At 34.0% G+C, this 15,500-nt stretch overlaps 1 protein-coding gene across 2 annotated transcripts in view; it reads left to right on the forward strand.

Moving 5' to 3' along the window:
- Vwc2l (von Willebrand factor C domain containing 2 like) overlaps positions 1-15,500 on the forward strand; it is a 151,708-nt gene that overhangs the window by 27,667 nt on the left and 108,541 nt on the right. Inside the window, exon 4 of one of the 2 annotated variants that reach the window (XM_021730733.3) lies at positions 11,044-11,318. The exons of the other annotated variant lie outside the window; for it this stretch is intronic. Within the exon in view, the coding sequence (XP_021586408.1) occupies positions 11,044-11,099 (56 nt within the window). The 3' untranslated portion in view covers positions 11,100-11,318. Of the gene's footprint in view, positions 1-11,043; positions 11,319-15,500 lie in introns of those variants that run through there. 2 annotated transcript variants of the gene reach the window in all.

The raw sequence follows: 15,500 nt of genomic DNA on the forward strand, positions 1-15,500 counted from the left end.
GATATCAGGTTTAAAGTCAAGATATCAAAGAAATACAAAGTCAATTATCCAAGTACTTAAATTCAAGTAAGACTCAATAGTTTAGGGATATTTTTCTAGGTTTTGATTAGAGTAGAGCCTTGTTCCTATGAAAATTGTCATGGAGGAGGAGTTGCTTTATTGATAAGGTTATGGGTTCATTTATGTACCTCATGGGATGGAAAGGTTGAAACAGCTCTGATATCCTATTCACCCCAAGTCACTTGCTGCTGCAGAGGAGACAGTGCAGTACAAGAAACCTGAGACAGCGAGATGGATATCAACAAAGTCTAGAGCACATTCTTTCTAGTGACCATGTTCTATCAAAAAAAAAAGAATAATACATCATTCAACCACATTCCACAAATGTCGATTTCCTTGGGGAAAAAAAAAATGGCTCCAGCCCTTAATTAAGCTGAGGTCACTTAATCTAATGCTGAATCCCTATACCCTTTCTTGAAGTAACAGTGGTCATCTTCCTCTATGATACATCATTTTGTTCTAAATTTGGAATTATGTAAACTCATCTACTAATCTTTTCCCTTTTGGAAGGATAATTAGTGAAAAGTAGCATCAGGTTATTTAATGCAAAACAAAAGTGCTCTCGTTGTTTTTATAATATATTTTGTGTTTTGGTACCTTCCCAAAGGACTTACAATGAGCCCTTCTTACATTTTTTCCACATATGAATTTGACTGTCTCTGATCGCATACATCCATTATGTTCAAATATTAAAGTACTCACCTGACTTCTCTTTCTTCTTATCCAACTGACTTGTCAGGATGACCATCTATCTGATTTAGAGGATTGAAATAAATATCTTCCTGTAGTTCTAATCCATCTGATACATGCAAAAATATCAAATTTAAGACTTTATATCTTTAAAAAAGATTTTGAAGAAACTGGAAAAGCCATAGGAAAGAACAATAAGATGATTTAATGGTTGAAAAATAGGACCTATGAGGATTGGCTGAAGGAGTTAGCATAATTTGTCCTGGAGAAGGGAAAGCTCAGGGGAGACCTAACTGTCATAAAGTATATGAATGGTTAGTCTAAAGTAGAAGAGGACTTGTTATTTTTCATTTTCTCCAAGGATAAAAAGAAGAAAAACTCGGCTTCCTAATCAATCTTTAAAAATAGGATTGACAAGTCTTTGACTGAAGACTGTTCACTTTTTCTAGAAGCAACTGTCTAAACAGATCCTTAAGGATCTTTTCTTCCCTAGGTGGCTCTGGTTAACTTTGTCTCACTTTTAAGGTAAACACAATTATAGTTAAAAACTTGTCTAAAATACCCAGTATGTTCATTGAATTATAGCATCTCCACCATGTATTTATAATACAATTTTTATACATGCCTCTAGTACATCATCTTAGCTACCCTTTACCAAAGCCTAAAATATCTACAGTTGTGTCAATTGCTAAATCAGACACTATAAACTAGTCACATTTAATTTGATGCCATGCAAGATTAACCTGTTCCTATCGCATCAGAATAGAGATTTGTTTTCAGATGAAAACTTTAGTACAAAAGTGGACAACAAATGAACTTTAACTAATCAATAAATTAGTTAACAAAGTAGTAATCTTGGTTTCCCTAATAAACAGATGTTGAACACACAAGGTACATTAGTTAAATTTTCTGCCTTTTTTTTTTTTTTTTTTTTGGTCCATAAAGCAGTATAAAATGGCTACTCCTGCTTCCTCTTGCTACTTCAAACAAACTTTCTCTTATTTTTTATAGGGGAAATGAAACTGGATTAAAATTAATGCAAGACTAATTCTTTCTGTTAAGTAACATTAAAAGATGTTATTTTTGCTTTACTATTAAATGCCACTAATTAGTCACTTTTGCCCAAAACTCGAAGTACAATCAAAATAAATGAACAGCACTTCAAAGACCACTGAAAACCCTGTGACCAGTGGTGCCAGGATTTTTCTTAAGGAAACAGACTAAGTCTCGATACTTGCTCTATTTCTAAGTCTAGCTAATAAAACAAAAGCAGACGTCCCATATACAGAAGAGATAGAGGGATAATAAATGTTTATCATGATGAAGTATAACCAGGATCATTTCTTAAATTTCCAATACATTATAATTTTATCTTACTACATATAAGATGATAAATTTTACCATGATAGTTTAAATTATTTTAAAAGTATTTTCTTAGTAAAAGGAAAGCCACAAGATAAAAATGTACCCTATGAATTCAAGTAGATGCAATGGATTTTAATTTGTATGTAGTCTTATTACATTTTCTTAAAACTTCATAAATATTGATGGTTTTGGATGGCAAATATTTTCCATTTGCATAAATACTGATTGTCTTGGCTGTCATATTCTTTTTATTTTTTATTTTTTGCATATCAAGATAGTTTTTCCTGCCTTTCTAAATTAGAACTTGCCAAGAGCAAGAGGCATTAAAGATATAAACTGTAAGTTTAAAGTAATAGAATCTATCTCACCTAAACTTAAACTCAATAGTTAACTAATACAAAAATCCTTTCTTTGAGATTATGAAGAGCAAACACAACAAGGAAGCCTAATGATATGTACATCATTTTCTCAGAAAATAGGAGTCACCCATTAAAATATAGCAATTATCTTCAGAAATAGGTATTTTTAGTATCTGAACTGGGCCCAGGGGTGTGGCTTAGTGGTAGAAGAAGCCCTGAGTTTGATCTGCAGTACCCCCCACCAAAAAATATAGAAACTATAAGGTGATGTACTCTAGATTAACAATGGTAAACTTACTTTATTTTTAGGATTACAAGAAAAAAATTAAAGGAATAGGCTTATAGAAATTTTCTCTAACTATTTAAAGATTTAAAAAAAAATGTTAAATTTCCCAGTCTCAATGATTACCTCAAACTGGATTTCCAAAGGTTATTAATGAATATAGTCAAACCATAAAATATATGCCATTCTTATTGAAGTTAGTTCAACAAGAAGAAAGACTATAAATTTAATTTGACTAAAATAAATTAAAATATTAAGAAAAGATGTGAGAAAAACAGGGATAATCTTTCATTTGGGAAAGATTGGGGGAATTAGCATAGAAATTGATCGTTTTCTACAATATTATTAAGCTTTTACTTCTCCTTCCTCTACACATCTGCAAGAGCTGGCAATCCAAATGCCTTTCTGAAAAAAATCTGACATTTCCAGATTGTTTTTCTTTCCCTAAGATTGTATTATTTTGACCTATGTTTCAGCCTCAGGCCTTTCGTGTGAATTAACAAGAACTCTTTACAGTTTTTGTCTTCATAATACAAAAAAAAAAAAAAATTAGCACAATATCTGCTTAAAGAAAATATTCTAGTTCACAGTGTAATATAAAAGTACTTAAGCACTTGAAAATTGATCATACATTTGAATAGTAATATATGTGTGTATGTACATATGTATTTATACATATATATTTAGCCAAGAATGCATATTAATTTTTAAATGTGAACTGATATTAATTTCAACTTCTAGCTCTGTAGCCATTCATTTCATTTTTAATTGTCTACATATGCTAATATTTTTGTTCCTAGTCATTAAAAATTCATGGTCATAGACTGCCAAATATCTGAATTAAAAAAATAAAGTACATGGCCAGTTATTGAAATAATTGATCATTAGACTATCCAAATAATTAACTGCATTTTTTATATCACATCAGTTTGTATGTCAGTGATTTTTATATTTTCAGTGACTATATTTTGGTATATAGTCAGTCATTATTCAGCGTTCTAAAGGAAAAGTTACTTCATGAAAAAATGGAAGAGACAGGATGTTCCGCCATAATCCTCTATACACATTAAGTGAAGCGTATCCATCTCCCTTCTAACTAAACTCAACATGACATGAGCTCTGTTCAAATATTTAATTTCATGTCCCTTACTCTCTTCTAGTTTAGTGGTGATACAAATAAGGCAGCAAGTATACTAGCTAAGAAGGTAAATACAAAGGAAGAGGTCAATAAAGGGTACAGACCATGCACAAAACGAAAAGGACTTTATAGATATCCAGTTCTTTCTCAAGGTACTGGGAAGACATGTTTGCTGTATACAATTGTTAATATCTCTAAAATGCAATGAGCTCCTCAAAAGAAAAAAGAAAAACAACTCCATATGGTAGGAAATGAGCAAAGAATACATAAAGGAAATTCACTGAAGAAAACTAAATGTCTAATAAATTAGGGAAAATATGCTTAACCAAAAGGGATAGAAATTAGAACAATGAAATACCAATTTTATATTGATATTATGAAGTTGAGATACCTCATATTGACAAAGTATTTAGCAAATGGTTGAAAAATATTTGAGAACATGTTGGACAACTTTTAATAAGGCACTTTCTTTTTTTTATTAGTTGCGCATGACAACACAATGATCTTGACATATCATACATTTGAATCAAATGGGGTATAATTTCTCATTTTTCCAAGTGTAAAGATTGCAGAATCACATTGGTTATACAGACACATATCAGAATTTTCATTTCACTTAAACTCAGCAATTTTACCTCTTGTAATTTGTCCCACATTCAGCTATACAATTTTCTCTGCATTTTAAGAGTGAAAGGTTGGGAGAAAACCTAACAACAGTCCTTCAATGAGATAATGAAATATATTGCACCCTTTAAAAAGACATTACTGATATGTTTCCTGCCATGTTAAATATACTATATAAATTATACATCTTAAGTGATATATATTTAAAACATTTTTAAATAAGGTACAACTTTAAATAGATAATAAGTTGTATATCCATAGGAAAAGAGCTAACTAAATACTCAATTGAATGATAGCAATGATTCAATGGTTACCTATGGGGAGTACAAGTGAGAAGGTGAAGAGGTAGAGAAAAGAACTGAAATCTTTAATATATGTATTAATGTAATATAATAAATCCATTATAGTCCATTATATATAATGATCAAAGTACATTCTACTGTCATGTATAACTAATTAAAACAAATTTTTAAATGTTAAGAAACACATATTTCTCGAGCAACTAATAAAAATTTTTTTAAAAAAACGCATATTTTGTGAAGAGGTATTTCAAAATGTACAATGTTCTAGAAATGCAAAGGTTACTCAGTCTCGCTATTAGCAGATTAGACTATTTTAAAACCCTTTTCTGTTATTTTGTATATTGCACAGGGAATGAATGCACACCAAGTTTTAAACTTATTCAGTGATCAGAAGAGGAAATAAAGAACAGAACAAAAAGATGAAAGAAGGGGAATTTTGTGTCATAGGCCCCTTTATTGAATGAATTTTCGCATATGTATTTAACTTTATAATTTAAAATGTTTCATGAACACTTTAAAGAAAAGATAAGTTTAATGTTATTTAAACTTTTCCAGAGAAGTGATAGGAAAAGTACGATGTTGATACAAACCAAAGATTACAAACTAAAATTGAAGCTAAAGCGCCACTCTCTTTGTGATTATTAATGAGGAAATTTAAAATAAAAATACAATTATAAAACCCTGATTTAAATGCGTGGCTGGTAGATTTTACAAGGGGAAAGCAGTTCATGTATTGTATACTCTTATCACTCATGGTCAAGGCAGCATTCTTCAATGAATTACATGAACATCACTTCGGCAAAGTATGTGATAGTCATATTAAAAACAATGAGAAAATATAAAGAGGAATCTCACATCACTCACACCAAGTTTTAATTCCAAATAAATTTTGGTATCAGAGAGAAATTGGGTTGTGAGAGATTGTGGGAAAGGGATTATACATTTTGTTATCAAACAGAAACTAGCAGCATGTTAATTATTACACATCCTGACCAAGTGGGATTTGTCATAGGTTGGCAAAGAGAATTTAATATGAGGAGCTCTGCTACTATAATTTGTCCTAAAACTAAATTGTAGAAAAAAGTCCCATTATTATTTCTATATGCAATTAAAAGATATTACCTATATCAGCAAATGCTAGTGACAAAAACTCTTGATAAAATATATAGATAATTTTTTTACATGATAAAATATATCTATCTCATTCCTGAAGGTCAGAATCATGTTTAATAGGTAAATTCTAAAGATATTCCTTACAAAATTAAGTATAAGATAAGGGTACCTACATAGATAGATACTAGTTAAACATGATATGATTTGTACACTTAGAAAATTCATGAAAATAGACTATTATAAATGATAATTTAATCCACTGTCATGTACAACTATAAAGAATCAATAAAAATGAGAACTTAGTAAAATAATAGGGTACATTATAAATGTAAAATATCTATAATATATACATGTTTTGTACATGTATGATAACAGATGATATTAAAATAAAATTGTGGTATTGGTGCATGATGCAGAGATACCAATGACGTAAAATAGAAAGTTCATAAGTAGAACTACCAACATGAGAAAACTTGGTATATGATGAAATCATATTTGAAATCATTGGAGGAGAGATGACTTGTAGCAGAAATGGTGTTGGGACAACTATATAGCTATCTGAAAAAATATTTTAAATTCTTCTCCCATAATTCCGGGAAAATTTCAATTGAACAAAGATTAAATACAAACAATTTTCTGAAAAATTACAAAAAAATCTAGGTGATTTGATTTATAATCTTGAATGGATAGACAAAACCTTCTATATTCTCAAACAAAACAAGATTTAAAAAATCACAAATCGAATCTAGAGGGAGGGAATATTAACTTTATATGTAAGCAACTGATTTTCCAACATATATAAAGAACTCTTAAAATTAATAGAGAGTCTAATGACTATTTTTAAAATGGGCAAAGTACTTCAAAAGGAATTCCAACGATAAAGAAACAAAAATGGCCCTTCAACATGTAAAATGACTCAAATCCACTTACAAGAAGGAAACTGCAAATGAAAAACTGATACCAGTTTTTTTTTTTTCACCCAAAAGTTTGGAAAAAAACTAGGTTAAAAATTCACTTGGTTGGGTAAATCAGGCATTCTTTCATACTGCTGGTGGATTGTATAAATTGGTACAGCCATCAGGGAAGAAAATGTGATAGTGTGTATAAATACCATATGTAATATATAAATATATCAGATATATAAGTGGATATACCTTTTGCCTTAAAAATTCCCCCTATATTTAAAAACTTTCGGAATGACAAATGAACAATGTTGTTCATTTTCTCTCTTGTGCTTTAGGGTTTTCTGATTAATGAGACACAATCAGAAAAGTTCTAGAAACAACTATAGATCTAAATTTTCTTTTAATATGTTATCAGCTGATAATTTTAAAAAAGAGTTTATTCTCCTGGAACTACTCAGTGAAACATTTTATTGGATTATAATTTAACTAACTTCCACTTACTTTTAGGTCTTCATCTCCTATAATGAAATTTTAAATTTTAATATCACCTAGTTCAAAATTATGAAAGCAATAGAAATCTATCAATAGTAGATAACTGACTACTTTTCAAATAAAAGGACATTAAATAAATAACATTTGGGAGATATATGTATATTTTATAAAAATTACAAAAGTTTATTAAGAACTATAAATAATAAAGTATATCAGGTTTCTAAAGCTTCAAACTCAAATTAAGTTGCTATTTTCTAATGATAAATTTAAAAAGAATTACCAAAATTTCTATATGGTGTCGTTTTTAAAATAATGCAACAAAATAATTATTTCCTGTGGAAAATACATGAATAAGGATAATAGTTGAAAAAAGGATGCATTTAATGGAATGTGGATATTAATCTACTAGCTACATTAAAATAGTGTATAAAGTTATAATTTTAAACAGTGGGACACTGGATCTGAAATAAACATAAGTAATAGAAAGTCAAAATGCAAGCCAGATGTATATCACAACTTAAAAAAATTAGTACATAATTAAAATGACACCGAGTATCCGATGAAAAAATGCATCCTAGAAACACATTCAGAAAGTTCATCATGTTTTTAAAAATTGAAATTACATACCTAACGGATTTACTATATAAAAACAAATTTCATTTTAATTAAAAAATACTTTCAAAAATTAAATCTTAAAGGAATTTTTAAATGATATAAACATTAACTTTTCCTTAGGATATGAAAATTCCTCCTAAACATACAAGCAAATAAAGGATTTCTCAAAGGAAAAAGTGCAAATGTATATTAAGTAATACATAGTTTTATCTGTAAGTTAAAAAGAAGATAGTCTCTGTTTGGGAAAGGGTGAAATGCAGCAGACATTCTCATACATTTCTGGTGGAAATAAATGAAATACCCCTTCTGAAGGGCAATAAAAATATGTATACCCATGAGCCAGAAATAACACTTTTAGAAAGGGATCAAAAAGAAATATTTAGATAAGAATATAAAAATGTACATATAAAGATATTTATTACAAAGTTCTTTTATAATAATACATATAAAATCTAAATGCTAAATATTAAAGAATAAAGTGACTTTTAAAATCCATTATATCTACATGAACAACTAAGAAATTATTATGAATAATATTTTAGGAAAAAATTGTGCACATCTCTCCCCCCAAAAAATAGATGATTAGAATATATTACTAAATTTAATTACTAGGAGATGATAGTCTCACATACACATACATTTTGTCACGGTTTTTGTTTAAAGGAAAATATTTCTGTAGGAAAAAAAAAACTAGAAGAAAACATGCTAAAATGTTAAAAGTGCTTAATTCTAGACAGTAAGCTAATAGATGATTTTACTTTCTCTTTTTGCTAGCCTATATTTTCTAAATCTCTTACAGTAAACATATTATTCTTGTGACTTAAAATCACTGTTTAAAATAGAAAATGGAAAAATTTATAATCCAGTTGATACAAACATTTTCCTATTTTTATAATTAAATTATCAAGGACATATCATTTACTAAAAATGACACTATGATTCCTTATAATAATTTGTACTCGGTAAATTAATTAACTACCTAATAATTTCTACCACTTGACTTTTCAACTCCTTTAACAATGAGATTCTTTTAAAAGCGTTTGGAAAGCTTCATTGCCCGTTTTATGCACCTATTAGGGAAATTGTTCAAATATTCACTTAAGCATATCCATTTACACTTCTGTGAAACTATTTTGATATATCAGCCTCAATTGCATGCAACTCCTTCACATTTATTTAATATTTTTTCACTTCCTCTAATTGTCTTGTGTAGACAATTAGTAACTAGCGCAACATAGCCATAAAACAAACACTCTGAAGATGAAAAATGTGCTGGGAACTGCACAGCACATATCCATTGGCTGTAGAGACCCTGAAACAGTTCATGATGAAAGCAGGTCTCTGAAAGACAGTTTCAAAGTCTGCATTTCATTGACTCCTCCACTGAAGGTCAGAATTATCATATTCTTATAGAGTAGATGTCAAAACAGAGTAATTATAAATAGCTCTTTTAATGAGCCACAACAACAATTTCCTATTTCTTTCATAAAGCTTCCTTCAAAATATGAAAGGAAATATTTATATTTATATTTATATTCTCTTAGACCAAAGGGATTCCCTTTTAATTCATCAGCAAACTAGCTTTTAGAAGCATTATTTCCGCAATATTGACACAATGAAAATTAATGCCACATTCATTTCCTGATAATCATGTCTCCTCTATAATTACCCAAACTACATGGTCTTTAAGAAAATGTAGAAAAGAAGGCCCACATATGATTAAAAAAAAATTATTTATTTTTCTCTGTGCTTCTCCTTAGCACATGGGAAATGCTTACAGACTGTATTTTCCCTACGTAAATGTTTGGGACTTTGAGGCCAGTCTCCCCACAAGGCATACACTTTCTTCCCTGAGAACAGACAAATGAGGAAGCTGCACTGTCTCCTTCACGTGCCACATGGGACCTTACTCCTCATTGCTCCACTCCACAGGGCACTTGAGGTACCCAAAGAAATGGGCTGAACACAGATAATGTCTTGCTTCTGAACATTCATAAAATCTTGAAGAGAATTGGGCTACAACAATATCCAGGGCTACTGTTTAGTGTATCCCCCAGAGCCTATTCCTAAAACCACCTTGTGTCTTATAATAGCAACTCTTTTCAATTATCACTTAAAAATAGAATATTACATTTTCTAGGATTGTAGCCTGTAAACTCTAATAAACCACCCTTGTGAATGGTGGATAGTAGAAAATAGGCAACTGGAATCATCCACCAGTTTCCTTAGGAGTTGATGATATAGTTTGAGAAGTCATTGGATGGGATGGTATGTGACCAAGAAGCCAAGGTTTTGGGTCTTGTCAAGATTCATGTACACCCAGAAATAATTTCATCTCTCTGGGGGGCTCAAGCCATTGGCTCTGGGAGAGTCTAACTAAGGGGCCACACCATTGCTCTTTCTCAGGAATGGTGGACCACCAGTCAGTAACATTCCCCAATCTCCCTGCTCATGCAGCCTAGACACCCATTTAACTCTAATGAGCACCCAAGACCAAGTGGTCACTGTTCCTGCCAAACACACAGATTAGGGCACAGAGTCTCCTTTCCTCCAGGGCACCTGCCTGATATAGACACACTAAAAGGCCCTTCTTCATTTCACATCAGAATTGCTACATAGGGGCCCAGACTTTGCAGGGAGCTGGAGTTCAGACTGAGGTATGCCCCATCATAACACATTGCTGTTTAATATTCAGTGGGAACACTTTGGACAGTCATTCCAAATTCCCACGAACACACATGTGTGTGTGCGGTAATGTATTCTTGGCCTTGTTTGAATGTGCATGTCGTCAAGAGCACTGGGGCCTGAGAAGCCTAGAAAGCCTCACTTCCTCTTAGGATCTCCTCCTCGGGAGTTACAAAACTCACAGAAGCCAGAGTCTGATGGATACTCCCTCAAGCTCAGTTTACTATTCTCACAGATAAGACCAAGCCTTCTTAGGCCTTCTGACTCCCTGCTAAAGAGTGGGCCACAGAACGCTGGGCACTCCTGCAAAGATCCAACCCATCCTTCCCCAGTTGTCACAGTCTAACCTCAGCATCTGGCTTGAGACTCTTAGCACTCACCTCAAGGTGTCCTGTTTTCCTGCTTTTCTCAGATACCTCCAGAAGTCCAGGACCAAGGGCTCACCACTCAACCACCAAGGAGTTATGAGCTGACATCCCAAGCCATCACTTTCTATTCCCTTTCCCTGTCTCGTTATCCTCCATCCCACCTACTCTCACATAAACAAGTCTGTATGCCACTCATTCAGGTGCTGTCTCACCTTCTCACACGGTTGCCGTCAACATGAGGGTGAAGTTTTCTGTTTAATCCTCTGGTGTGTTCTATGACAGCATGTTATATTCAAATATATGCTTTTTAATAAATGAATGAATAAACAAACACCTATATTGTGACTTCCTGAGAGCTGTAGTTAAAAAATAAATTTGATTTTTATTTTAAATTATCTTTAAATATATTCAACTTCACACACAAGAGTTTCCATATGGAGAATCTGGCATGCATTAAGAAGTCAGAAGAAAGATGCTTCTCAGATTTTTCTTAATTAAGCTTGGTTTGGTTTACCTCTAACATTAGCCTACCTGCATTATCTGATGACAGGCATGGCAAGGTGATCGAGGACAAACAGATTGACTGTCAGGGAAAACCAAGCCCAGCTTCAAATTGTACTGCTACACAATCTCACTGTGGACACCTAAAACTTGTGATGGTTAAGAACAGACTTCATGTACTGTATCGGTCACTTTAGTGTAAAATCAGTATTCCACTTTAGCCAGTATCATTCTTAATGATGTATTTTATCTAATTGTAAGGATTAAGTAGTTTAATGCTTAAAAAGCACCTAGAACACATAAGGATTAATAAATGAGACCTAGTGTTACTTTTAACTAGCAGTGAGATCAATTATAGTCATTAAACCAGACATAAAGAAACATATCTGGAAAGGGCAACAGCATGGACTACCAGTATGCATCTCCCAGCATTCCCTACTCTATAACTCCCAGCATTCCCTACTCTATAACTCACCCTTCAGGTACCTAGCACAGGTATCCTCTCTTCTCAGGGACCATCCTTACTGCTGTCTCTTTGCCATGCAGGCTGTGTTCTTCCCCATGTTGAAACTAACTGGGCCTGTATTTTGTGACTTAGTCACCTGATAAGCTCCAGAACACTCAACACTGGTATACAATACATAACAGGTGTCTTTAATGCCTGATGTCCCAGCTTTTGGTTATGTTAATTATGAAAATTTTAGAAAAGAAAGAGTTTATGAGTGCTAGAGTATTTATGAATGTGTGGCCATATGTGGACATGACCTGCAGTGCAATAAAGGGGCACCATTCTGATGGGTTCAGCAGCTTTTTGCATCGTATTAAATGGTTTTGCAAAGGACACTCATTGGATTTCTTTAGAAAAGTGATGAGCTTTGATAAAACATGATTTGAAAATATTTGGTAAAATCATCTGAACTTAATGTGAAGAAAAGAAACAAATTCAGAAAATGTGCCTCAATATCTGGTTGGAGGGATAAAACCAATTGTAGGAGATAACATCTAACTGTAGAAATCAAATTATGCAACTGAAAAATAAATCAGGAATATAGCATACAACCAGGACAAAGGAAACTCATTAACCAATACCCGCCTTCTGGCATACAGTGATTGGAATCCTCCAGGAATGGACATGGCTGAGGCAGTAAGCCCTTGCAGTAAGACCTCTGATATTTAAATGTTGCTCTGAGCTGCTTCAAATCAATCTATCAGAAACAGTAAATCTCTTTTGAAATCATGTTTATGGCTGGATGCCCCTCGGTTGAGAAAAGGGAACTAGGAAGCTGTTGCATGCATACTTATTTTTGCTTACATGTGCTTCATTTCTACAAGGCGATGGCACAGAGCGGCCATAAATGTTGCAGCTTGCCAGGGTACATAACCAGCCAACCCAGATCCTCCCTCCCTGTAACCCCTCACTTTTATGGGTCTTGCAGAAAGGTCCATAAAGCAACTCACCTGCCTTCTGGAACGCTAAGCTCAGTTAGTTTCCATGACTATTAAGTGACAAAATAGTCAGCAGTGTTTGAACATCCAGAGCTTGAAAGCCTCCTTGCTTCAAATTTCTATGTCAGGATTTAAATTAGGGGCAAGACACAGGGCACAGGGACTGATGCCACCAGTTTAAATTGAGGGATTCTTTGCATCTACTTTTGCTTTGTCTGGCTTTCTTGGATTTGATGTGATGATTTCTTTGAGCACAGAGAAGGATGACATGGAAAACAACACAGATAGAATACTGCTGTGAAAAGGAGGGCACAAGAGTCCTCCAAGCCAGAATTCCTGCAGGTTGATGGGAAAAACTTAATTGGATTCTGTTTCACCTCCCAGTAGATGCAACTGTCAGTTTCTGAGCTGAGCATAGAAACCAGCCTCCTCTGCAAAGCCATCTGATAACATCTGAAAAGCTGCTGAACCCATCAGAATGGTGCCCCCTCTACTGTACCACAGGGCATGTCCACATACATCCAGACATTTGTAAATACTCTAGCACTCATTTTTAAGCTCTTTCTTTTCTAAAAGTTTCATAATAAATATAACTAAAAGTTGGAGGGAAATAGCTGGGACATCGGGCATTAAGGACACCTGTTATATATTGTATACCGGTGTTGAGCGTTTTTGAGCATGTCAGGTGACTAAGTCACAAAATACAGGCCCAGTTAGTTTCAACATGGGGAAAAACACAGCCTGCATGGTAAAAAGACAGCAGGAAGGACTGTCACAGAGAAGAAGGGATATCTGTGCTAGGTACCTGAAGGGTGAAGGGTGTGTCATGGAGCAGGGAATACTGGGAGAAGGGAACAGAAAGAGATGCATACCAGTGGCCCATTCTGATGGAAACAGTTGTCCTTTCCAGATGTGTTTCTCAATGCCTGGTCTAATGATGATCATTGATCTCACTACTAGTTAAGAGTAACACTAGCTCTCATCTATTAAGCCCTATGTGTTCTAGGTGCTTTGCAGGCATTAACATATTTAGTCGCACAACAATCTTATAAGAGGAAACAATTATATTTATCAATTGGTGGGGGATGAAACTGAAGTTCAGTTTGAAAGGAAAGTGACCACAACACTCGGAGCAACTAAGAGATCTTTATTGCAGCAGTACAACAAAGGAGAAAAGAAAGAAGGAAAGAAGGGGGGGGCAGCTGGGGAAGGCTTTTATAGCCCTTCTGCTGTGCTGCCTAAATCTAATAGGGTCTCTGGGTTTGCAAGCTGCCTTATTGGCACACAAGGGGGTTAAGTGCTTGGCCTTGAGCAGTGGGCTACATATTCAGCCTTGAGTAGGGGGGCAAAGTGCTCAGCCTTGAGCGGGGGCTTGGGCATTTGGGCTTGAAGCAAACAGGTGACAAAGAATCAGACAGAGGGTTAGAGAAGCCAGGTCATCCTGCAGCTAACTTTGTTTGGCATGCCCTGCAGACAGCTTACTCAGCCTGTCCCACACCTAACACAGCTAAAGGAAGAAAATAGCCCTAACAAATACCTCTGAGATTTAAACTTTACTCTTTCATACTTTAGAACTTATGTTCTTCACTAGAAGTTCTCAAAGAGGAGTTCCAGAATTATCCAAGAACTAGTCAGAATGCAAACTTTTGAGCACATCCCAGATGCATGAAACAATACATACATTCTGGGGTGGGACTCGCCAGCCTGTGTCTTAAACAAGCTCTCCAGGTGAGTCAGCTGCTAGGAGTTGAGACCATATGGTTCCTTTCAGGTGCTCGTTAAGGAGTCTGTTCTTTCAAATGAAGAATTTGGTGTGGAGGGGGAAAGCAGACACTGAAATTGTTATCACCCAGTAACTACCTGAGAAGAAGTTATACCAGGACAAAAAGCAAAATGAGGAAGGAGAGAAAAGACACAAAACGCCCTGGAGTCAAAGCAAGGCCACTGTGTTGATGAGGAAGGGTGGTAAACACCAACAAAGGCAGATTCCCCAGGGTCTGTAAGTGGAAAGAGTGGGAGATGCCACCATGGTGCATTCAAGACTGTCAGTCAGTCATTCTGAACAGTCATGACATCCTGAAGACAAAGACATAATCAATAAGAGGGAAAGCCAATAGATACTTCTAAAAGCAGCAAAAAATATATATATATGAAAGAAAGCAGAATAATAAAAGGAAAGGTTGTGTGAGATGAGCATAATGGTTGCTGATTCATTCATCATTCATTTTGGTCCTTTTTCCCTGATCTAAAGTAGAGATTGTTTCAAGTGAATTGTTGTTTCTAGATTAAGTCATGGTAACCATAATATTTTCAAGTCATCATTTATCTAAGAACATTCCAATCCTTTGAACAGTTTTACTAAGGTATAAATGACATAGAAAAAATACAATTTTAAAGCATGGGATTTGCTGTTTTGACGTATGTGTGCCTATGAAACCATTATCATAATGAAGGTAGGGCACGTATCCACCCTCCCAAAACTCTCCTTCTCTTCCGTTCCTCTCTGCTCCATTCCATACCAGTCAACCTTTGTTCAGCGCTCTGTCTTCATCCA

This window comes from Ictidomys tridecemlineatus, chromosome 7, assembly GCF_052094955.1.
Source record: "Ictidomys tridecemlineatus isolate mIctTri1 chromosome 7, mIctTri1.hap1, whole genome shotgun sequence".
In the NCBI taxonomy this organism is placed as follows: domain Eukaryota; kingdom Metazoa; phylum Chordata; class Mammalia; order Rodentia; family Sciuridae; genus Ictidomys; species Ictidomys tridecemlineatus.